The 26,286-nt window shown below is 38.0% G+C and overlaps 1 protein-coding gene across 7 annotated transcripts in view; it reads left to right on the top strand.

Moving 5' to 3' along the window:
- ATRX (ATRX chromatin remodeler) overlaps window positions 1–26,286 on the top strand; it is a 323,761-nt gene that overhangs the window by 67,504 nt on the left and 229,971 nt on the right. For all 7 annotated transcript variants that reach the window (XM_036902729.2, XM_036902727.2, XM_036902726.2 and 4 more), the window contains one exon: window positions 10,580–10,652. In XM_036902729.2, coding sequence (XP_036758624.2) covers window positions 10,580–10,652 — 73 coding nt within the window. The remainder of the gene's footprint in view (window positions 1–10,579; window positions 10,653–26,286) is intronic.

Raw genomic sequence — 26,286 nt, 5'->3', positions numbered from 1 at the left:
TCTCCCTCAGCTTTTGAGGTTAAATTTCTTGGACTATTAAGATCTGGGGGTCCTTTTAAGTTATTAAAAAGATGTTGTAATTTATAAATAGGAATACCTAATAATGGTCGAATCCAATTAATATCTCCTAAAAGCTTTTGAAAATCATTTAAAGTTCTAAGATGATTTCTCCTAATCTGAATTTTCTGAGGAATGATTGAATTTTCTTGGATTTTATTTCCTAAAATATCCAGTGGGTATTCTATTTGTATTTTATTAGGAGCTATCTGTAAGCCCCATTGTTTTAACTCAATTTCAGTCTCATTGAGAATAGTCGTGAGGGACAAATGCTTGGGCAGGGTTATGAGAATATCATCCGTATAATGAATGATGTAAGCAGAAGGCCATTTTTCATGTACAGGCTGAAGAGCTCTATGCAAATTGACAAATTGTAGGGCTGCTCAACATTCCTTGAGGAAGGACTTTCCACTGAAATCTTTTCTGAAGGAGCCTGCAAATTCAAGGAAGGGACAGTGAAAGCAAACTTTTCTCTGTCCGCCATGGCCAAAGGAATTGTAAAAAAGCAACCTTTAAGATCAATGATAGCCATATTCCAGTCTTTTGGAATCATAGCTGGAGAAGGGAGACCTTGTTGTAAAGGTCCCATAGGTTTAAGAACCGCATTAATTTGTCTTAAATCATGTAAGAGTCTCCAATCTCCTGACTTCTTCTTTATAACAAATACAGGGGAATTCCACGGGCTTGTAGAAAATTCTAACCTATCTAGCTGAAGTTGGGTTTAAACTAATGTGTGTAAGGCTGCCAGTTTTTCTTTATTGAGGGGCCATTGATCCACCCAAACAGGCGTCTGAGTGGTCCACTGTAATGGTATAGGAGCTGGCAGCCGTGTATCAATGACCCCTAAGAAAAAGATTGAATTGAGGAAGGTTCATCAAAAGACAGTGTAGTATGCCATTGTTGCATCAAGTCTCGTCACCAGAGATTAATTGCTACATCAACAATTAAAGGTCTTAATGAAGCTAATTGTTTTTCAGGGCCTAAGCAATGTAATGTAGCTGAACTTCGCCATACTTGAGAAGCTGTACCAATACCTGACACTTGAATATGCTTCTCTTGTTTGGGCCAATTTTTTGGCCAATGTTTAAGAGCAATTACAGGCACATCAGCTCCTGTGTCTAACAACCCTGTAAAAGACTTGCCTTGAATGCTGATTTTGCATTGAGGTCTGTCAGATGTGATTTTTGTATTAAGCCGTATTTGTTCATTTGTACTTCCAAATCCACCTTGTCCCCTTTCATAAGGTGTTGTTGAAGGTGGGAGATAGGGAAGTAAAAGTAACTGGGCAACTCTTTCTCCCTGAGGTATATATAATGCTTTATCAGATGATACCATTATTTTAATTTCACCCATATAATTTTGATCAATAAGTCCTGGTCTTACTATTAACCCTTTTAGTGTCCAGCTACTGCGACCTAAAAGTAATCCTACAGAATTAGCTGATAAAGGACCAAAAATTCCTGTATGAAGTAATTGGACTCCTTGTGATGGATGCAAATATACAGATTGAGAAGAGGCAAGATCTACAGCGGCACTTCCTCTAGTTGCTGCTTGTAAATCATGCCATGTTCTTTTAACTGGGGAAAAATGCCTCTATTATTTTCTAGGGCCTCAGAGGCTGGCCGGATTGAAGGTTTAAAGGCTGAGGCTCATTGATAGGATTACCGTCTTTATCAAATTTTGAACGGCATTCATTAGACCAATGTCTCCCTTTCTTACATTTTGGGCAAACAGACAACGGTTTATTTTTAAAATTTGGCTCTCGCCCCTCTTTTGTGATCAGCAATCTCTCCTCATATGCCCTTGCTTGCCTCAACCAAAACATGTCAGACTTTTAAATCTTCCTTTTGACTTTCCTCTCATAGCAGCTGCTAGCAGATTAGCTTGGTACATAGGAGAACCCACATCTGCACAGGCCTTGATATAATCTTCCATTCTAGCTCCTGCAGCTTTCAAAGGTCTAAGAACTCTTTGACATTCTGTATTTGCATTATCATAGGCTAACATTTGCAACAACAAATCCCTCAAATCTGGATGTGCTACTGCTCGTCTCAAGTTACCTTGCAACCTTGCAACAAAATCAACATATGGTTCATTGAATCTCTGTTTAAGCTTACTGAATGGTAAAGCGGTCTGTCCAGCCGCTTGTATCTTTTCCCAAGCTTTCAGGCAACACAGATGCACCTGTGTCACTGCGGTGTTCTCATACCCAGCTTGCCTTTCTAGCTGCAGCCAATCTCCTTGTCCTGCTAGCTGTTCAGCAGTTATAAGAATCGGAGGATTGGCATGCAGATTTCTCAGAGCTTGTGCCTTTGCTTCCTCGTACCACCACATTTTGAATTGTAGAAACTCAGAAGAGTCTAAACAGGTATGAGCCAGTAAGTCCCAATCATGAGGAATCATCCTTTCTTGTTCTGCTAATCCTCTCAGAAGACCCACTACATATGGCGAATTAGTGCCATAAGTAGAGATGGCTTGTTTGAAATCTTTCAATGTTTTATAGGGAATAGGTGTATAAAGTTTTCTGACTCCACCTTGTGGAAAATCAGGATCCTCACCTGGCCCAAAAGGAGTCAAGTTAATTGGTGCCACTAAGGGTGCCAGATAAGCATCCATGTCACCTTCCCTCTGGGCTTTGATTATTCCTGCTGGGAAGGCAGACGCAGCAGAGGCAGGAGCTGAGGATTTTTTACCATGACAGAGATGAACAGGGCTCTCATCCTCACTCTCTGAAGAGGAAGAGGAGGAGGATGAAGAGGAGTCAGATGAATGTGGGGATGAGGAACGTCTACTTGATTTTACCACATCGTCTGGCAATTCTCTCTCTCGCTCATGTGTGTCTGATTTAGTGTCAGAAAGTGGGGGAGATTGTAGAGGCTGTAAGGCGAGAGTGATCAGATTACATAAAGACCAGACAGGCACAGGGATAACATCCCCCCATCTGTGTGCCTTCTTAAAATCTCTTAACTCATTATTCCAGTCAGCCTGTAAGAGTTCCTTGTGGCGGCAACCAATGACAATGTTTCCTAATATATTTATGAAGTTGAGCAAAATCTCTTTTAGATATTTTCACTCCTGATGTTTTTAGGAGGGCACGGAGTATTTTTAGGAGGGCACGGAGTAATTCTAAATGATCCTCCAGTTTAGCTGCTTTAGTTTCATGATGGCCCATTATAGTGTCCCTGACGTCTTGACCCTGTCCCTACATATGCTTTTCTCGGGAGCCTTACCGGGTCGACGATCTTTGGAGCTTCCTCGCTCTTGAGTTTCAAGGGTCCCTGTTCAGGCGCCACTTGTCGACCTCCTCCTTGTCTCCGACCCGCAGATTAAGGAGGTGATGCGATGAGATATCAAAGACCTGAATGGACCAGCCAGGGGACTCAAGGTGTAACAGCTCAAGGGTGATGTCAAGAAGGCACTCCTTTTATTTATTGAGTAAATGAACATCTGAAGAATTCTGAGTAGGGGTTCAGCACATGATCATTATCTATCGTTGAGTCCAGCCCAAGGGTGGGACACTCCTCAAGGACACCAAAACCATGTGAGGGTGGTCACGAGCTGTAGGAACTTTTTATGGCTTTAATCACTCTGTCCTTGACCAAACATCAGAGGTCGTAGGAGACAATCAAGTCACATATCTTCATACATTTGATTTCTATATTACTTGATTTATGTATTAAGCCCATTAATCCCACAGCTTCCCATGGCTGGAGCTGTTTGTGTACCATGCATCTTCAGATATAAGGGCTCTTCCCTCCCAGTAAGGAATCTCTGCTACTAATGGTTCCAAAGTAAATTCTTCCTGCTTTTCACTAGTATATGTCACTGGCCCCAGTAAGTGTTGGAGTTCTTCACTCAAGGGGCTCCCAGAGGGTACAACGCTGCTGTAGGTATGCATCCCACTTGGCCAGTGTAGGCGTTTGTGCTATGGCACTCCATGGCCTTTTGGTTCAGTCTCGTACCCACCCCACAATGAGATAGGTGATTATTAACCTTTATTGGGACTGTTCCAGTGATGGGTTCTGTGGTGAGCAAGGTGTGGCACGTGTATTTACCTCTGCTCCTTTCTAGAGTTGTGACCAGAATTCAGTAGGTTGGTCATTTTCTTCAAGCCACTGCTAGAGACACCAGCCATAACCGTCTTTGGTTACATGAACATCCAGCCCACAGGGCCTTGATGGATCTATTACACTCAAGGCCTGCAAGGCCTTGACTGCCCATTTTGCTGTAGTAAAGGCTGATGTGCATTTCTAAACGCAGTGCCACCTGACACCTTCTGTCAAATGGTATAAGTGCTTCAGAATTTGTGCCAAGTGTGGGATGAGCACTCAGCAGTAGCCTAAAAGACCCCAAAACTCCTGTACCAATACCACAGGAAAGATGTGGACTTTATCTAATAACTGCTTCTGGGATAATTTTAGTGTTACCTGACCAGGTGACCTCTAAGAATTTGACTGACGAACCAGGTCCCTGAACCTTGGTGCTGCACCTTCTGAAAGAGAAGCAGATTTGAGCATGATATCAGTGTAATGGCACAAGTCCTGGGCTCCAAGTCCATGACAAATGGTGGGGCTGTGGAGGTACCCCTGTTTAAGGACAGTGAAAGTCCATTTCTGTCCTTACTACATGAAGGTAAATTGTTCCTGACTTTTCTGTTCTTTGTCAATGGAAAAGAAGACGTTAGTGACATCCACAGCGTGATATATTCCTAGTGTATGACTGAGTATATCCAACAGGTCTATAGTAGAGGGGACGCCAGTGTGCAGAGTGGGTGTGATTCCTTTCAATTCTCTGTAATCCTTGGTCATTCACCAGGAGCTTTATAGCTATTTTATGCTTTTTTTACTTGGCCACACTGAGGAATTGAAAGGACTGTGGATTGGTTTTATAATACCCAACTTCCACAGTTCATGGAGGGTTTGTTCAATTTCTTTAAGCCCTTCAGCCATGTACTGTTTGGTATTAGTCACCTGCCGAGGCACAGGCAAAGTTTTGGGCAAGTGATTAGCATGTCTCCTCAGAACGGTCTTCACCACACCACACGTATTCTCATTCTGAGCTCAACTGCAGCGGTCAGTCACAGGCCCTAAAGGGTATCTATCCCCAAACTATATTCGGGAATGAGAGACATATACAAAGTATACTCCTTTGGGGGGTAGAGTCCCTATTCCTAGTGGGATTCATGCTTATTTCAGTCTGATATCCTTATCCCTGTATCCATCCATAATAGCTGGAGTCCTGGGAAACTGCTCAGGGTTGCCATAAATCAGTGAACGTTCAGCTCTTGTGTCTACCAGAGCTATAACACGTTTTATGTTCACTGGGGAACAATGAATTGATACTGTGACATGTGGCCTCTGGTCCCTCCAGGCACGTACCTTAGTCAAACCATATACCCCATTCATCTTCCAGTGTGGGTTCTGGTGAGGTTGGCATACTCTAGTAGGAAGTCATGCAAACACACACCGGATTTGTGGCTCCATCATCAGCCTCTGCTTTGTCCTCAGTGGCAAAAACTGCTGCTAAGGTTTCAGTTGTTACAGCAGCTCCAGAAAGATTCTTTTTAAAAAAAAATTTTTAAGTTATCATTGATATGCACTCTTATGAAGGTTTCACATGAAAAACAACGTAGTTACCACACTGACCCATATTTTTGAGTCGTGACCGTACCCCATTGAAGTCATTGTCCATCAGTGTAGTAAGATGCCACAGAGTTACTAGTCTTCTCTGTGCTGCACTGTCTGTGCCATGAACCCTCCCACACCATGTGTACTGATCATAATACCCCTCAGTCCTCTTCTTGCTCCCTCTCCCTGCTTTAGTAACCTCTAGTCCCTTGGAATCTGAGTCTGCTTGTTTTATTCCTTCAGTTTTGCTTTGTTGTTATACTCCACAAATGAGGGAAATCATTTGGTACTTGTCTTCCTCTGCCTGACTTATGTAACTGAGCATAATGCCCCCTATAGCTCCATCCATGTTGTTGCAAATGGTAGAATTTGCTTCTTTATTACACATGAATAGCATTCCATTGTGTCTATGTACCATTTATCTATTTATCTGCTGATGGACACTTAGGTTGCTTCCAGTTCTTGGCTATTGTAAATAATGCTGTGATAAACATAGGGGTGCATATGTCTTTTTGAATGTGGGATCCTGCATTCTTGGGGTAAATTCCTAGGAGTGGAATTCCTGGGTCAAATGGTATTTTTTATTTTTTTTTGGAGAAACCCGTTTATTTCTTTAAAAAAAATTTTTTTATTAAGGTATTATTTACACTCTTATGAAGGTTTCACATGAAAAAACAATGTGGTTACTACATTTACCCATGTTATGAAGTCTCCACCCATACCCCAATTCAGTCACTGTCCATCAGTGTAGTAAGATGCTACAGATTCACTATTTGCCTTCTCTGTGCTACATAGATTTCCCTGTGATCCCCACACCATGCGTGCTAAACATAATACCCCTCCACCCCCTTCTCCCTCCCTCTCCACCCGCCCTCCCACACCCCTCCCCTTTGGTAACCACTAGTCCCTTCTTGAAGTCTCTGAGTCTGCTGCTGTTTTGTTCCTTCAGTTTTGCTTCATTGTTACACTCCTCAAATGAGGGAAATCAATTTGGCACTTGTCTTTCTCCACCTGGCTTATTTCACTGAGCATATCCTCCAGCTCCATCCACATTGTTGCAAATTGTAGGATTTGTTTCTTTCTTATGGCTGAATAGTATTCCATATATGTACCACATCTTTATCCATTCATCTACTGATGGACACTTAGGTTGCTTCCATATATTGGCTATTGTAAGTAGTGTTGTGATAAACATAGGGGTGCATATTTTCTCTTTGAATCTGAGAAGTTGTATTCTTTGGGTAAATTCCAAGGAGTGGGATTCCCATGTCAAATAATATTTTTCTTTTTAGTTTTTTGAGGAACCTCCATATTGCTTTCCACAATAGTTGAACTAGCATATATTCCCACCAGCAGCGTAGGAGGGTTCCCCTTTCTCTGCATCCTCGCTAGCATTTGTTGTTCTTAGTTTTTTCGATGCTGGCCATCCTTACTGGTGTGAGGTGATATCTCATTGTGGTTTTAATTTGCATTTCCCTGATGATTAGTGATGTGGAGCATCTTTTCATGTGTCTGTTGGCCATATGAATTTCTTCTTTGGAGAACTGTCTTCATATCCTCTGCCCAATTTTTGATGGGGTCATTTGCTTTTTGGGTGTTGAGGCATGTGAGTTCTTTATATATTTTGGATGTTAACCCCTTGTCGGATATGTCATTTACAAATATATTCTCCCATATTGTAGGATACCTCTTTGTTCTGTTGATGGTTTCCTTTCCGTACAGAAACTTTTTAGTTTGATGTAGTCCCATGAGTTCATTTTTGCTTTTGTTTCCCTTGGTCAAGGAGATGGCATTCAGAAAAAGAGTTGCTCATGCTTATATTCAGGAGATTTTTGCGTATGTTTTCTTCTAAGAGTTTTATGGTTTCATGATTTACATTCAGGTATTTGAATGATTTCAAGTTCACTTTTGTGTATGGGGTTAAACAATATCCAGTTTCATTCTCTTGCATGTAACTGTCCAGTTTTGCCAACACGAGCTGTTGAAGAGGCTGTCATTTCCCCATTGTATGTCCATGGCTCCTTTATCATATATTAATTGACCATACATGGTTGGGTTTATATCAGGCTCTCTAGTCTTTTCCATTGGTCTATGGGTCTGTTCTCATGTTAGTACCAAATTGTCTTGATTACTGTGCCTTTGTAGTAGAGCTTGAAGTTGGGGAGCATAATCCCCCCACCTTTATTCTTCCTTCTCAGTATTGTTTTGGCTATTCAGGGTCTTTTGTGGTTTCTTACGAATTTTAGAACACTTTTCTCTAGATCGTTGAGGAATGCTGTTGGTATTTGATAGGGATTGCATTGAATCTGTATATTGCTTTAGGTAGGATAGCCATTTTGACAATATTAATTCTTCCTATCCATGAGCATGGGATGTATTTCCATTTATTGGTGTCTTTGATTTCTCTCATGAGTGTCTTGTAGTTTTCAGGGTAGAGGTCTTTGACTTCCTTGGTTAGGTTTATTCCTACGTATTTTATCCATTTTGGTACAACTTTGATTTGACAAATATGAGGGTTTCTCTGATATTCCTCTCATGTTTGGAATTTTTAATACCTAGTGTTATAAATAATAAGTATATCTTTGATTTTTAGAAGAGATGGCAACATATGTTAAACACTCCCATAGCATAATTCCTCAACCCGTGTCTAGTCTAGATTCTTATGTTCCATTTTGATTTATGTAACTGTTCTGAAGGACCAGTGCAGATTAGGAGGTAAATCTTTTTCATTTTTATATTCAGAGAGGCCTTGAGAATTCAGCACTTCAGTAGATGTCAGTCTTGCAACTATTTGGTGGAATAGGCCTTGTTGTTTGGATTTTCTTACTCTGAGTAATTCTCGGGACTGATTACTTTAGGTGAGAAAAAGAAAGGTAAATTTCTAGGGGGAATTAAGACATGTAAAAGTTGGACTTTGTCAGTTGAAATACTTAGAAAAGAATGTGAAGGGTGTTGAAAATAACTGCTGTGTATAAAGTACTGCTTTTTAAGATAAGTTAGGGTGCCAGGCAGTGATCAGTGCCATTCCTTAATAGTTTGTTTGCATGTGTATATAAACATACTGTATTTGTTTACTCTCCTAATATGTCCAACTCAATTTAGGTGACAGTTTTTATCAATGCTTAAAAAGCTTCCCTTACTCCCATGAGTTTAGAGGATTTTCTGCAATAGTTACCTATTACAGAGTACAACATTTTCCTAGAAAGAATGCCATGGGAATGGGATGAGCAACTAAGATAATAAAGAACATGATCCTAGGAGATTGCAGCCTAGTGAGTAAGGTAGATATAGATAAATCATTATTTAAAAAAAAAAAGAATAGCAGTAGAAAGATGCAAATCTAAAATGAGGCTGTGATAAATAGCAAGTGAGCAATTTAGTGTTAACTATTGGAGGATCCGACTTACAAGAACAGGTAGCATTTGAACTGTCTTTGAAAGATGGAGGAAAGAGGAATTACAGTAGTATTGCTAGTAATATTTAATTTGAAGATTTTTCTCTTGGAATGAGGTATTTATTGTGAGTTTGTTAGTATATTGTGAGATTTATTTTTGCCTTTCTATGTTTAGCGTATTTCTATACTGAACCTGTAGGTGTATGTTCTTTTTGGATTTTTTCTCCAACATTTCCCCTCATTATTTTATCATGAAAAGAAATTTAAATATACAGAAATTTTCTGCCATTTGCATTGTATCATTCTTGCTTTATCACATCTCTGTCTAAATATCCTGCTATCTAACCATCAATGTACCTAACTTTTTTTTGCCTTTTTAACTGTTTATTTTTAAAAAAGTATAAACTCCCAGGAAGTTGGAAAAAAATGCTCAGTTTCCCCCCAATGGTAAAATCTTGCATAATTATAGTACATTGTCAAGACTAGGAAACTGAAGATTTGTTCAGATGTCACCAGTTTACATGCACTCACTTGTTTGTGTATGCGTGTATATTTGTGTGTTCTATGCAGTTGTATCATATGTGGCTTTGTGTAACCACTGCTACAACCAAGATTTTGAACTGTTTCATTACCACAAGGTTCCCTGTGCAACTCCCTTGTGCACGTTTGGTTGCTTATCCTCATTCTTAACCCCTGGCAACTGTTAATCTGATTTTCATCCCTGTAATTTTGTTACTTTGAGATGGAATCATCAAGTATGTAAGCTTTTGAGATTGGCTTCTTTCATTCAGCGTAATGCCCTTGAAATCTTTCATGCACTGAAAAGTAAATGATAATTATCAGTGTACTTCACCTAATTACTTCACCTTATATAGTATTATGTAGAGTTCACTGTTTGTTTTGAGGTGAAATTTACATAAAGTGAAATGTGAATCTTACTCTCTTTAGATTTTTAATCAAATGACAGAAAGGTGGTTTTCATAAGGAAATAGGTTTTACTGGGCTTGAATATATCCCTGGGTAATTCTACCTATGAATACCATACATAATCAGATATATTTTGAAATTATTTATTTCTACTAAAACATTAATAACAATTTTGCTGTTCCTCAGTGAAACAGGGTAAATCAGGAATCTGTTAACTTTAAACTCAAAATAGATGACTACAAAGCTTATTTCAGTAAGAAACTTATGCTAATGTATGCAAATGTGTGGCAAATGATAAAGACTTGTTATTAGGAAGGATGAGCTTTAAAACCCTTGTGCTCTGGGAAGGAACTTTGAATTACATAAGACCCAACTATTTATCATTTTACTGCTGGTACTTCTGAAATTCCCCATTGTGTTTTCCTTATAAATTCTTTTTACTCATTTTCTTGATAGCAGAGTACAGTGTAGAATGTAGTAGTTGTTTTGAAGTTTTTGGCTTTCAGTACTTTACATAGTTTTACTTACATAGATAATTTAAAGCTAATTTTAAGTACACTTTTTTCCCCTCAAGGAGATGAAGCCTTATCTAAATCAGTGCCTGTCACAGTGGATGAAGATGATGACGACAATGATCCTGAGAATAGGTATGATTTCATCTGTAAGGACTTTAAAAAGATTATAACACACCCTAGGCGTGGGCACAAACAGCAGCAAGGACCCTCAAGCAGGGTGTAAAAACCAGGAGTGCCTGCCTTAGAAAGACTCGCTCACAGTCTTCCTGCAAGTTTGAAAGAAAGGCCAGAAAATGGGCTAAAACTCAGAAATCTTAAGAGAAAGTAAATATAAATATTAACACACCTAGCATAGGGTGTGTTATAAATACAGCACCGTCAATTTTATGTTGCCATGTCAACTGTGATAATATTTTTTGAGAGTATTTTAATTTTGACATTATATTATTGACAAAAGTAAGTCATATCTCAATAAATTGGTGACAACAGACATCTCTCAGTATTTGATTATTGCTTTGCCATCAAGTATGGTGGTTCTATTTATTAAAATCTGTTCAAAGTGAAAAAAAGATTGCTCAGATATTAAGAAGTTACTTTCAAAATACATACCAATTTACACAGTGTCCAGACTGATTTAGATTTTAGCCATTTTTCAAATAAAATAGTAGACAGTATGATACTAACTTTTACAATAGGTTTAAATGTAAACAGTGTAGCATCTATAGATTTACTTTAAAGGATGGCTGAGAGAAGAAAAAATACAAAGACACACTCACATCCTAGCAATGAAGAATAAAGAAAACAAAGGTACTAAAGAATATAACCATAACATTCTTACTTATCTTTTAAAACCCTTCCTGGACTATAGTGTGCACCACACTCATAATCTTTAGATGACAGTGTTGTGTAGTGGGTAGAACTTTGGAATAATGGGGATACGAATATTTGACTTCTAGTTCTAACATTCTTAACAACTATTTTGGAACTATTGCAATCTTGGAAAGTGACTTTACTCTTTGCCAAAATTTTCTAATCTTAAAATGAGAAGTGTTGGGTGAAATTTTCTTTGATTAATTCTAACACAAAAAATCGATGATAGACTTGATGGTGTTACTAAAGAGCACTGTATTAGCCATCAATTTATTCTTACTAGGAGGCTCTAATACTAAGAGAACCTGAAAATATACATGTAATTTTTGTGTCATAATTTTGTAAGGAATTAACTGTGAGTTAGTAAATGCCGTGGGGCCAGTTATTACTTCTGTTTTATATCTTGCTTCTGCTGATAGCTTTTCCTGTTCCAAAGATCAGCGATTCTCTTATTTAACAGGAGAACGTTTTTATTATGGTGAATAAACAGTTTATTTCACACTTTTGAATAGAGCTTAATCATGGACATGAAGACTCAGCTGCTGCTTACCTACTTATTTTTTAAATTAAATATGTATATCCATTTATTTCATTAGATAGGCATGGGGTCCAGAATGGAATGGTAAAGGCATACATTTTATACATCAGGGGTCTTATATACTTACATAGTACATGATCACAGCAAAATTATGAAAGCATTTAAAAACACTGTCTTTTAAAATGCTTTAAATCTACTTCATTTATTTATGCTACTATTTGTTTTCTGTAAATCATGAGGCCTTGAAAAGCTAATAATGTTTAAAACATGCTCTATCTTAATTTATGAGTGGTGAACCTTAATTTCATATTTAGTCACCAAATGGGAGTATCATTAAGGCATGATATTTTTTATTTGTGTTAGAGGTTGTGAAAACATAAATATTTTCATCTTTTAAGTTACTTGATCATAATTTTCTATAACTGGCAAGTATTTTATTTGGAAGGTATCTTTAATTCCATCTTGTATTTGTGATTAAAAAATACAACCCTGTTGGGTACTTTTGAGAAGAATTGAATTTTGTCTTGAGCATGTTTTTCTTTATATTCACTTTAATATGCTTTTATAAAATATGCCATTTATATTTGTTTCATATCCAATATGCCAAAGAGATACCTAATACCTGTGGGTTATTTAATGATGGGGATACAAATACCTTCTTGAACTTTTTTAGTATTGATGATATACTTGAGAATATTTGAATATGTGACAAGCAACTTCTAAAAATCTGTTAGATCATGAATAAGTCTTGATTATTTTTATCAATTTCACATTTTTGAGTAGGATGTATTTTGGTAGACAGCATATTGTAATTGTAAATTTGTACACAATTGTGTAATTGTGTATAAATTGTATAAATTTCATATGCTTTGCCTTTTTTTAGCAGTATTGTTATACATTTTCAGTGTTGATGTTGATGGAGAGGTAAATAGTGTATTAATGCAAATGCTTAACTGTTTGGATGCAATAAATTTCTGTAAAACTTTTTTCTTGTTCAAGCATTTAATTTTAATTACAGTGCATCTTTTCAAGAGAGTTGAAAGATTTTGGTAGAATCAATATATATAGCCTAGTTTGTAGCCAAAGAAGATTTGGTATATATGTATTTGTGTTAGTTATTTATCTTTTCTGTTTCAAAGCTATGATAGCTTTTGGGGTCATTTAAAAAACTTACACATGTCTTCAAATTTTTAGTAGGTATGAATAAGTTTCTGTTATTTTAGCATACTATTATGTAACATCATTCATATTTGAAAATAAGTATGTGCTGTTGTGAGATAGAATGGTCTAACATTTGACTCCTGCTTAATTGCATTTAATAATGACAAAGTGATAGGTTGATCAGTTTAACTTGCTCAAATTTTTTTGGTTGCTTTTTTTTTAGGAAAAAATATCAATAGTAGACTAACTTTATATTTTGAATATTGTATAATTGAGAGTTTACTCCAGATTTTATAGCTTTATGTGCTTTTTTTTTTTTTTTTTTTTTTTAATAATTATTTTTTATTGAAGGGTAGTTGACACACAGTATTACATTACATGAGTTTCAAGTGTACAACACAGTGGTAGAACATTTATATACATAATTCTAGGTTCCAGCTATCACCCTACCAGGCTGTTACAATATCTTGACTATATTCCTTATGCTATACATTACATCCCGGTTACTTATTTATTTTACCATTGGAAGTCTGTCCTTTTTTTTTTTTTTTTTTTTTTTTGTGAGGGCATCTCTCATATTTATTGATCAAATGGTTGTTAACGACAATAAAATTCTGTATAGGGGAGTCAATTCTCAATGCACAATCATTATTCCACCCCAAGCCTAATTTTCGTCAGTCTCCAATCTTCTGAGGCATAACAAACAAGTTCTTACATGTAGAACAAATTCTTACATAATGAATAAGTTACATAGTGAACAGTACAAGGGCAGTCATCACAGAAACTTTCGGTTTTGCTCATGCATTATGAACTATAAACAGTCAGTTCAAATATGAATACTCATTTGGTTTTTATACTTGATTTATATGTGGATACCACATTTCTCTCTTTATTATTATTATTTTTAATAAAATGCTGAAGTGGTAGGTAGATACAAGATAAAGGTAGAAAACATAGTTTAGTGTTGTAAGAGAGCACATGTAGATGATCAGGTGTGTGCCTGTAGACTATGTGTTAATCCAAGCTAGACCAGGGCAATAAAACGTCCACGTATGCAAAGATTTCTCTCAGAACGGGGGGGTGAGGTTCTAAGCCTCACCTCTGTTGATCCCCAATTTCTCACCTGATGGCCCCCCTGCGACTGTGCCTGTCTTAGGTTGTTCCTCCCTTGAGGAATCTTACCCGTCTCTGGCTAACCAGTCATCTTCCGGGGCCATACAGGGAAATGTGAAGTTGGTAAGTGAGAGAGAAGCCTTATTGTTTGAAAAAGTTAGCTTTTTACTTCTTTGCATATTTATGCCCTGTGGCTTCTATGCCCAGCATTTGTCTTGAGGAATCTTTACCACTTGGAAGAATTATGATACTCGGTAAATTTGATATGAGGCACGAATTCTATTTAAGGGTTGTAATTAGGAAGGAAGAAGAAAAGCTATAGAAGTAGCAGGCGGAAGAAAACATGGGAAGATTGATTATTTCTTTGATATATCTTCTTGTAGAGTAACTTCAGCATGTATAGGTTTTAAGCTACTACTTAAATTGCACACACACATTAACATAATAGGAGTATAGTTACATAACCAAAGCATATCTGTAATTACCAGCCATCTGCAGTGAAACCAAGAAAACCAGTTAGGCACCTTAGGCATTTGTGAAAACTTATCTATGATATGGTGGATATTGTCCAACTGAACTAGAACAGTCTGAGAGAAATCAGACAAATTAAAACAACCCATTCCTGGGGACTGTTCACATGCCATATGTTCTTTTAACAGTAAATAGTTTTTAGTTGTAAGACTTTGGAGCGCTACAATTTGTACTACTCCAAATTCTTGGTTGAGTTCCAACAGTATAGATCCAGTCCAATTTTGTTGTTTTACTGTATGCACAGGCCAGCTTAGATATCTCCTTCCTCATTCCCATGGCAAGTCCAGGAACTGGTGGGATGAGTGCATCTACAGCTGTAGCAGTGCGTGGATCTTTGTTGGGGTTTTTTGATGATCATCTTCTGGCATGAGTCTTCCAGAGAGTGCAGATGTTGGAAGTTCTTTTTCATATCGTATCTTAGTTCATTTTCGGGGTAGCCCAATTAGGCTTTGATCCTCTGTATAAACACAAACAGACCCTTTGCCTACACTTTTATATGCCCTTTATACCCTTGTGTAGAACTCGTTGGAGGTTACCACACAGGAACTGCCCTTTTTTTTTTTTTTTTTGCTATCACTAATCTACACTTACATGACGAATATTATGTTTACTAGGCTCTCCCCTATACCAGGTCTCCCCTATAAACCCCTTTACAGTCACTGTCCATCAGCATAGCAAAATGTTGTAGAATCACTACTTGCCTTCTCTGTGTTGTACAGCCCTCCCTTTTCTCCTACCCCCCCATGCATGTTAATCTTAATACCCCCCTACTTCTCCCCCCCTTATCCCTCCCTACCCACCCATCCTCCCCAGTCCCTTTCCCTTTGGTACCTGTTAGTCCATTCTTGAGTTCTGTGATTCTGCTGCTTTTTTGTTCCTTCAGTTTTTCCTTTGTTCTTATATTCCACAGATAAGTGAAATCATTTGGTATTTCTCTTTCTCCGCTTGGCTTGTTTCACTGAGCATAATACCCTCCAGCTCCATCCATGTTGCTGCAAATGATTGGATTTGCCCTTATAGCTGAGTAGTATTCCATTGTGTATATGTACCACATCTTCTTTATCCATTCATCTATTGATGGACATTTAGGTTGCTTCCTATTCTTGGCTATTGTAAATAGTGCTGCGATAAACATAGGGGTGCATCTGTCTTTCTCAAACTTGATTGCTGCATTCTTAGGGTAAATTCCCAGGAGTGCAATTCCTGGGTCAAATGGTAAGTCTGTTTTGAGCATTTTGATGTACCTCCATACTGCTTTCCACAATGGTTGAACTAACTTACATTCCCACCAGCAGTGTAGGAGGGTTCCCCTTTCTCCACAGCCTCGCCAACATTTGTTGTTGTTTGTCTTTTGGATGGCAGCCATCCTTACTGGTGTGAGGTGATACCTCATTGTAGTTTTAATTTGCATTTCTCTGATAATTAGTGATGTGGAGCATCTTTTCATGTGTCTGTTGGCCATCTGTATTTCTTTTTTGGAGAACTGTCTGTTCAGTTCCTCTGCCCATTTTTTAATTGGGTTATTTGTTTTTTGTTTGTTGAGGCGTGAGAGCTCCTTATATATTCTGGACGTCAAGCCTTTATCGGATGTGTCATTTTCAAATATATTCTCCCATACTGTAGGGATCCTTCTTGTTCTATTGATGGTGTCTTTTGCTGTACAGAAGCTTTTCAGCTTAATATAGTCCCACTTACTCATTTTTGCTGTTGTTTTCCTTGCCCGGGGAGATATGTTCAAGAAGAGGTCACTCATGTTTATGTCTAAGAGGTCTTCGCCTATGTTTTCTTCCAAGAGTTTAATGGTTTCATGGCTTACATTCAGGTCTTTGATCCATTTTGAGTTTACTTTTGTATATGGGGTTAGACAATGGTCCAGTTTCATTCTCCTACATGTAGCTGTCCAGTTTTGCCAGCACCACCTGTTGAAGAGACTGTCATTTCGCCATTGTATGTCCATGGCTCCTTTATCAAATATTAATTGACCATATATGTCTGGGTTAATGTCTGGATTCTCTAGTCTGTTCCATTGATCTGTGGCTCTGCTCTTGTGCCAGTACCAAATTGTCTTGATTACTATGGCTTTATAGTAGAGCTTGAAGTTGGGCAGTGAGATCCCCCCTACTTTATTCTTCTTTCTCAGGATTGCTTTGGCTATTCGGGGTCTTTGGTGTTTCCATATGAATTTTTGAATTATTTGTTCCAGTTCATTGAAGAATGTTGCTGGTAGTTTCATAGGGATTGCATCAAATCTGTATATTGCTTTGGGCAGGATGGCCATTTTAACGATATTAATTCTTCCTAGCCACGAGCATGGGATGAGTTTCCATCTGTTAGTGTCCCCTTTAATTTCTCTTAAGAGTGACTTGTAGTTTTCAGAGTATAAGTCTTTCACTTCTTTGGTTAGGTTTATTCCTAGGTATTTTATTTTTTTTGATGCAATTGTGAATGGAGTTGTTTTCCTGATTTCTCTCTCTGTTGGTTCATTGTTAGTATATAGGAAAGCCACAGATTTCTGTGTGTTGATTTTGTATCCTGCAACTTTGCTGTATTCCGATATCAGTTCTAGTAATTTTGGGGTGGAGTCTTTAGGGTTTTTTATGTACAGTATCATGTCATCTGCAAATAGTGACAGTTTAACTTCTTCTTTACCAATCTGGATTCCTTGTATTTCTTTATTTTGTCTGATTGCCGTGGCTAGGACCTCCAGTACTATGTTAAATAACAGTGGAGAGAGTGGGCATCCCTGTCTAGTTCCCGATCTCAGAGGAAATGCTTTCAGCTTCTCGCTGTTCAATATAATGTTGGCTGTGGGTTTATCATAGATGGCCTTTATTATGTTGAGGTACTTGCCCTCTATTCCCATTTTGCTGAGAGTTTTTAACATGAATGGATGTTGAACTTTGTCAAATGCTTTTTCAGCATCTATGGAGATGATCATGTGGTTTTTGTCTTTCTTTTTGTTGATGTGGTGGATGATGTTGATGGACTTTCGAATGTTGTACCATCCTTGCATCCCTGGAATGAATCCCACTTGGTCATGGTGTATGATCCTTTTGATGTATTTTTGAATTCGGTTTGCTAATATTTTGTTGAGTATTTTTGCATCTACGTTCATCAGGGATATTGGTCTGTAGTTTTCTTTTTTGGTGGGGTCTTTGCCTGGTTTTGGTATTAGGGTGATGTTAGCTTCATAGAATGAGTTTGGGAGTATCCCCTCCTCCTCTATTTTTTGGAAAACTTTAAGGAGAATGGGTATTATGTCTTCCCTGTATGTCTGATAAAATTCGGAGGTAAATCCATCTGGCCCGGGGATTTTGTTCTTTGGTAGGTTTTTGATTACCTCTTCAATTTCGTTGCTGGTAATTGGTCTGTTTAGATTTTCTGTTTCTTCCTGGGTCAATCTTGGAAGGTTATATTTTTCTAGGAAGTTGTCCATTTCTCCTAGGTTTCCCAGCTTGTTACCATATAGGTTTTCATAGTATTCTCCAATAATTCTTTGCATTTCCGTGGGGTCCGTCGTGATTTTTCCTTTCTCGTTTCTGATACTGTTGATTTGTGTTGATTCTCTTTTCTTCTTAATAAGTCTGGCTAGAGGCTTATCTATTTTGTTTATTTTCTCGAAGAACCAGCTCTTGGTTTCATTGATTTTTGCTATTGTTTTATTCTTCTCAATTTTATTTATTTCTTCTCTGATCTTTATTATGTCCCTCCTTCTGCTGACCTTAGGCCTCATCTGTTCTTCTTTTTCCAATTTCGATAATTGTGACATTAGACCATTCATTTGGGATTGCTCTTCCTTTTTTAAATATGCTTGGATTGCTATATACTTTCCTCTTAAGACTGCTTTTGCTGTGTCCCACAGAAGTTGGGGCTTAGTGTTGTTGTTGTCATTTGTTTCCATATATTGCTGGATCTCCATTTTGATTTGGTCATTGATCCATTGATTATTTAGGAGCGTGTTGTTAAGCCTCCATGTGTTTGTGAGCCTCTTTGCTTTCTTTGTACAGTTTATTTCTAGTTTTATGCCTTTGTGGTCTGAAAAGTTGGTTGGTAGGATTTCAATCTTTTGGAATTTTCTGAGGCTCTTTTTGTGGCCTAGTATGTGGTCTATTCTGGAGAATGTTCCATGTGCACTTGAGAAGAATGTATATCCCGCTGCTTTTGGATGTAGAGTTCTATAGATGTCTATTAGGTCCATCTGCTCTACTGTGTTGTTCAGTGCTTCCGTGTCCTTACTTATTTTCTGCCCAGTGGATCTATCCTTTGGGGTGAGTGGTGTGTTGAAGTCTCCTAGAATGAATGCATTGCAGTCTATATCCCCCTTTAGTTCTGTTAGTATTTGTTTCACATATGCTGGTGCTCCTGTGTTGGGTGCATATATATTTAGAATGGCTATATCCTCTTGTTTGACTGAGCCCTTTATCATTATGTAGTGTCCTTCTTTATCTCTTGTTACTTTCTTTGTTTTGAAGTCTATTTTGTCTGATATTAGTACTGCAACCCCTGCTTTCTTCTCACTGTTGTTTGCTTGAAATATGTTTTTCCATCCCTTGACTTTTAGTCTGTACATGTCTTTGGGTTTGAGGTGAGTTTCTTGTAAGCAGCATATAGATGGGTCTTGCTTTTTTATCCATTCTGTTACTCTGTGTCTTTTGATTGGTGCATTCAACCCATTAACATTTAGGGTGACTATTGAAAGATATGTACTTATTGCCATTGCAGGCTTTAAATTCGTGGTTACCAAAGGTTCAAGGTTAGCCTCTTTAGTATCTTACTGCCTAACTTAGCTCGCTTATTGAGCTGTTATATACACTGTCTGGAGATTCTTTTCTTCTCTCCCTTCTTGTTCCTCCTCCTCGATTCTTCATATGTTGGGTGTTTTGTGCTGTGCTCTTTCTAGGAGTGCTCCCGTCTAGAGCAGTCCCTGTAAGATGTTCTGTAGAGGTGGTTTGTGGAAAGCAAATTCCCTCAGCTTTTGTTTGTCTGGGAATTGTTTAATCCCACCGTCATATTTGAATGATAGTCGTGCTGGATACAGTATCCTTGGTTCAAGGCCCTTCTGTTTCATTGTATTAAATATATCATGCCATTCTCTTCTGGCCTGTAGGGTTTCTGTTGAGAAATCTGACGTTAGCCTGATGGGTTTCCCTTTATAGGTGACCTTTTTCTCTCTAGCTGCCTTTAACACTCTTTCCTTGTCCTTGATCTTTGCCATTTTAATTATTATGTGTCTTGGTGTTGCCCTTCTTGGATCCTTTCTGTTGGGGGTTCTGTGTATTTCCGTGGTCTGTTTGATTACTTCCTCCCCCAGTGTGGGGAAGTTTTCAGCAATTATTTCTTCTAAGATACTTTCCATCTCTTTGCCTCTCTCTTCTTCTTCTGGGACCCCTATAATACGGATATTGCTCCTTTTAGATTGGTCACACAGTTCTCTTAATATTGTTTCATTCCTGGAGATCCTTTTGTCTCTCTCTATGTCAGCTTCTATGCGTTCCTGTTCTCTGATTTCAATTCCATCAATGGCCTCTTGCATTCTATCCATTCTGCTTATAAACCCTTCCAGAGTTTGTTTCATTTCTGCGATCTCCTTTCTGGCATCTGTGATCTCTTTCCGGACTTCATCCCATTTTTCTTGCGTATTTCTCTGCATCTCTGTCAGCATGTTTATGATTCTTATTTTGAATTCTTTGTCAGGAAGACTGGTTAGGTCTGTCTCCTTCTCTGGTGTTGTCTCTGTGATCTTTGTCTGCCTGTAGCTTTGCCTTTTCATGGTGATAGGAATAGTCTGCAGAACTGGGACGAGTGACGGCTGGAAGGACTTCCTTTCTTGTTGGTTTGTGGCCCTCCTCCTGGGAGAACAGCGGCCTCTAGTGGCTTGTGCTGCGCAGCTGCGCGCAGACAGGGTTTCTGCTTCCTGCCCAGCTGCTATGGAGTTAATCTCCGCTGTTGCTGTGGGCGTGGCCTGGCTCGGGCAGCTACTCCAAAATGGTGGAGTCGCGTTGGAGCAGGAGCTGCTGGGAGGCTATTTATCTCCGTAAGGGGCCTCCCTGCTCCCTGCAGCCCAGGGGTTAGGGTGCCCTGAGATCCCGGGTTCCCTACCTCTGGATTAAGTGACCCGCCCTGCCCCTTTAAGACTTCCAAAAAGCACCCGCCAAAACAAAACAACGACCACAAAAAAAAACAAGAAAAAAAATTTTTTTAATTAAAAAAAAAAAAAAAATTTTTTTAATTAAAAAAAAAAGTTGGTCGTTCGTTTTTCTTTATTCTCCGGTGCCAGCCTCAGGCCTCTGCTCACCGGTCTTTCTGCCCTGTTTCCCTAATATTGGGGTCCCTGTCCCTTTAAGACTTCCAAAAAGCGCTCGCCAAAACAAAGCAGCAAAAAAGCAAAAAAAAAAAAATGGTCGCGCGCTTTTCTTATGTCCTCTGTCGCCCAGCCTCCAGTGCCTGCTCACTGTTCTTGCTGCCCTGTTTTCCCAGTATCGAGGGCCCTGCACTCTGGCCCGGATGGCTGGGGCTGGGTGTTCGGCAGCCCCGGGCTCCGTCTCCCTCCCGCTCTGCCTGCTCTTCTCCCGCCGGGAGCTGGGGGGAGGGGCGCTCGGCTCCCGCGGGGCCGGGGCTTGTATCTTACCCCCTTCGCGAGGCGCTGGGTTCTCTCAGGTCCGGATGTGGTCTGGATATTGTCCTGCGTCCTCTGGTCTTTATTCCAGGAAGGGCTGTCTCTGTTATATTTTCATAGATATATGTTGTTTTGGGAGGAGACTTCCGCTGCTCTACTCACGCCGCCATCTTCCGCCCCCTGTTTTTTATGTGCTTTTTGAAAAGGAGAATAATAGTACCATTTTGTCAGGCTATTTAAATTATACATGTAATTTTAAAGTCGGCTATTTGAATGTGACATTAGGTTAATGTTGCCTTTCAAATACCTGTTAGTTATGTTTTAAAGTGGTTCTTTCATTGAAAAGATATGAATTCATACAATTTTTTATGGTTGTGATTCTAGTCAGGCTGGCATTGAAAATCCATTGTAATTTCTTAGTATTTTCAGTATAAATAGGGATGTCTTGACTGAGCATTTTCTAATAATTTCCTTATTTTAATAAATGCTGTGAATTTGCCTCAGTGATAAGATGCTAGTGTGTTTGAGTTTAACACTTAGTGTTGATGATCATTAAACCAGGTGTGTCTTTGGTGGCTGTGTACTAAATAATCACTGAGGAGTCCATTTCCCTCTGAGAAAATAATTATTTTCAGAATATTCTTTATTTGTAGTTTTTGTAGGGTGTGGAAAATATTTAAAATTGAGCTTTTAAGAGAAAAAAACAGATTGCTAACCTTTTTTCTAAATAACTATTTTTTTTGACTTCAGTTTTGACTAAGAACTGGTAATTTTATATGGATACCTCTCCTGGCACAAACATAAATATATTTACTTTACAGTTGAAGAATGCTTAATTTGGTCTAGTAATAATTCAAAGTTTTTCTCATAATTTCTCTCCCCATGGGGCTAAATAAGTTTTTCATAGAAGCAAAATTTGATGTGGAAATTGCTTAGAGATTGTGCATTGTTCATATAAGTTCTGCTTAATTATAGTGGGGCTATACCTCAGCCTTAAAAATTTACAGTTATTTCGTCATTTGGTAATACTTTGCTTTTCAAACTGGAAAATATGCAAATGATTGTGTTTTTCCTACTATCTTGACGTGGGTGTTCTGTTGATGAAGGCTGTGTACTGTTAATCCAGCATATTTTGGAAGTGATTAATGATTCCTGGATGTTGTTCATGCTAATGAAGATATGTAATGATTGTTGACCTGATTTCAGCAAAGATTAATGGCAAGTGTATATCTCAAGTACCTTTGACATAAGATTTTTAGTTTCCATTTTAAACACTTTTCCAGATGTTCATCTTCTATACATATCTTTATTCTCTATACAAATTTGCTTAATCTGGAATATTTTTTTGCTGTGAAAAGTTTTTTTTTCATGGTAGTGTTGTTTGATTAGCAGAATTGCTCAGCTTCTCCTTTATTTGAGAAACAAAAATAGCATTTTAAATGAAGTATTTTATGTTTGAGTAAAGCTTTTAAATGTCTGGCTATTAGTTGTTTTGTATTTCTGAAGGGCATGCATTTAAACCTATAATCTTATTCAAAATTCTCTGTTTCAACTAATTATTCTATTGTGCTGTTGTATACAGATTGTAAAAAAAGAAATTAAAAATTCTGTTACCTTTGTGTATGGATACACAGTATTTGGCCTTCTAAAAATGTATTTTTAAATTTAGCAATTTTCTTCAAACTTGTTTTCAGATTCAAAACCTTATAAAAGATGGAACAGTAGATAGTAGGGTATATCTGAGATGGCCTGTCAGTGCATTTTAGAGGTGGAGCATACTGTACTAAAGATGTTTAGAACTCTTTTTAAAAAAAAATCTTTGAAAATCAAATCTTGAGTTCCTTCTAAATACATACACCGGAAATCCATGAACTACAGATACCTTTAAGAATGTGAGTATAGTGTATTCTCCTAGGCACTCAGTTAGCTCAGAAGTAGTGAATGAGTAGAGCGTATAGTACTGGCATAGTAAATTAGTAGCAGATTTAGGATTCAGGGTCTTAGGTGCTCCTTCTGGCTTTGCCACTAACTAGTTTTCTTTGGCCAAGTGATTTCCACTCTCTAAGCCTGTTTCCTCATCCATAAAATGGCAGGTTTGGACTCTAAGGTCCCTTCTAGTGCTAACATTTTGTGTTGCTTTTGTAATGGCTGTTTCTCTAAAGCTCCCTGGTGCAAGAGATCCTTTTCTTGATCACTCCTTTTTTAAGAAACTCAACATTTTCAATTACCAATTTACCTACTGGCAAGAAGCAGTTTACTTTCTTTTCCTGTTTGAGTGCTTGAACAACAGACATTATTCATTTCTTTTCTAGATTGGATCAGAATTACTGAAGGGTTTCTTGGCTCATGCTCTCTCTGTTTCTATCTCTTTCTTTGTCTCATTGCTTGTTAGTCTTTGCATTGTTGGGATTATTCCTTATTTTTGCTTTCTTCTAATAGATGAAGTTGTAAGGTGTAATAAGGCATTACCTTGGTATTCATTATGTGATTTAGAAGACTGTGGGTTTGGGGGTTCTGTTAATTCTCTCATGCATCAGTTCCAATCATTGTTTGTTTGTGGGTTTTTACCCTCCCTCCCATATTGTTTTGCTTTTTCCCCCTCTCCCTTCCCTCCCTTTCAGGAAAATGGAGGAGTGGCTCCATTACTTCCAGATCTGCCCAGGTTTTCTGCCACAAGAGTGGCACAGCCTGTGCCTCTAATGCTTCTGATAGAATCATGACTGCTTTGGATGCTACACCTGCCCCAAGATACAATATTGAGCATTGAGATTCCAGGGGCAGTACCTTGTTGCCTGGATGATTTTCTCAGAAATCAAGAAAGGAAACTTTAGAGCAAACAGAATCAACTAGGGATCATGACTATACATCCATCACATTCATACCATCATGGGTCCAGCCGAGGCCTCCAAAATGATGCTTTGCCAGCTTCAGCTGGCTCTCAAGTGATGATGTCCTTGAAGTCTGTGTGGCCCGTGACTCAAGAGTTAAGGTAGTGGAGTTTCCCTTAAAGCATATCACAGCAGGCTTTGTAGATGGGACGCATCTCACCTCAGCATGTTTGCTGACTACTCAGATTGAAGGTTACCCCTAGTCCTTAGGTCCTTCAAATTAAGTTCTAACTTTGAGGTGTATACATAGGTTATGAGACAGGCTAGGTTGATGACAGGCTAGGTTATGGGTCTTTGACATATTGGACTTGAGCCATCAGTTGTAATTTACGCAAAATGATGTAAGTTCATTCTTAGGCTTACAGTACGGGCTATTCATTGGGTTTTCTTTGGTCAAAAGGGGTTAGAGGGCAAATCTAAAACATCTTAGTGAGGTAAAGCTTAGGGAGTCTCCATCACTCCTCTGTATAACTCTCAGCTTGGAAAAAAATGACCATGCTCTGAAATTTGTAATTTTTTCCTCCTCCTACAGTGACTGTGATTGTTCTCTATATTATGGTCTTACTGAAAGTTGTTGATAGATCATGCAATTCTTCAGTGTGTGGCTCTCATTTCATTTTCCATGATTTATTAGTTGATAGAGAATTGTTTCTTCTTCTTATATATATTATATTTCTTAGTTTCTTTATGACAATCCAGAACTTGTGTATTAATTAGGTAGGTTTACATATTTGACCTCCCAGTTAGAGGACATATTCTTAGGAGTCTGGAGTTTGAAAGAAGAAAAATAACATGATTTCTTAAATAATAGCCAAATCTTTACAGATAATATGGAATTTAAGACTTTTTGTGTGAACTTGTAAATACAAACTGAAATCAGGTGATTAAACTAACCTTTAGAGTAACTAAATTAATACATGTATTTTTGTTGGCTATTGTTTTACTACCCAAATGGTGATATAAGGTCTGATAACGACAAGTGCACTGTTTTCTTCTATTTGTAATCTAGTACCTTATGCTTTACATTACACACGCACACTCTCTCTCAGGCATTTATTCATTGTGGAACAGTGGTTTTACCCAAATTGGTTTGAGAATGTTTCTCCTTGTCCATGGGAAAGGATAATGTAGTGTATAATCCAAGTCAGCACACCACTAATCTGGAAGTTTAAGAGTAATGCTTTATAGTTCAACTGCAGTAGAATTTAAATTAGAGTGAACTAATCTCCCCTTAATTGAAAGACAAATCAGGGTGGGAATCCTCAGAAAAGCAAACTTATCTGTGGTTTCCTTTAGCAGTTGGTAACTCTCTTTGTTTTCTTAAGTGTTTCTGATCCATCTGTTTTGTGGGGGAAACACCAAAAGGCATATAAATAAGATTTCTGGAAGTGATTCTATATTTTGATTCAGTCTGTTTAGATGCCTTTACTATATATCTTTGAATATAAACAGCAATGAACAGTCTACCTTTCAGATAAAATTAAGAAGGCATTAATATCTACCATTGAATGAATTTCTGATTGAAATGTGAGTGCATGTTTTTATAAATGTGAAGAGAGGTTTCAAATCTAAAAGTAACAAAAGTTCCATAATTTTACCTGTAAGCTTTTGACTGAGCTAGGGAATCAGTCTTGGTTGCAGAGTATATGTTTATACCATAGAATATAGTTAATGGAAAACTGAGAATCATATCACCTTCCTTTTGAACCTTTCTATAAAAGTACTCCTTTGTTACTGTGATAGACGAATTTATATCGAAAGGACATCTAGGTGCAAAACACCTTTTCTTGCACAAAAGCTGCATGATGGCCTATCTTACATTTTCAGATGTCTTCCTTTAGTGCAAACATGGGAATTTATTTTAAATATAATTTTAACATAAGATGGTATTAGTTAAAAAAGTATTTTCTCATGCTTTTAGCAGTTGATTTTTCCATTAACAAATTGATCTTTGAAGAGCATCTTGGGAAATTTTGGTACAAGTGAGGCTTCTGCACTATCTACTTTTTTAAAGTAAAAACTCATTTGTGGTAACTTTTGCTTTTTTAC

The sequence above is a fragment of the Manis pentadactyla genome, chromosome X (assembly GCF_030020395.1).
Source record: "Manis pentadactyla isolate mManPen7 chromosome X, mManPen7.hap1, whole genome shotgun sequence".
Classification (NCBI taxonomy): domain Eukaryota; kingdom Metazoa; phylum Chordata; class Mammalia; order Pholidota; family Manidae; genus Manis; species Manis pentadactyla.
Note: the sequence above shows the minus strand (reverse complement) of the source record. Positions and strands in the feature narration are given on the sequence as shown.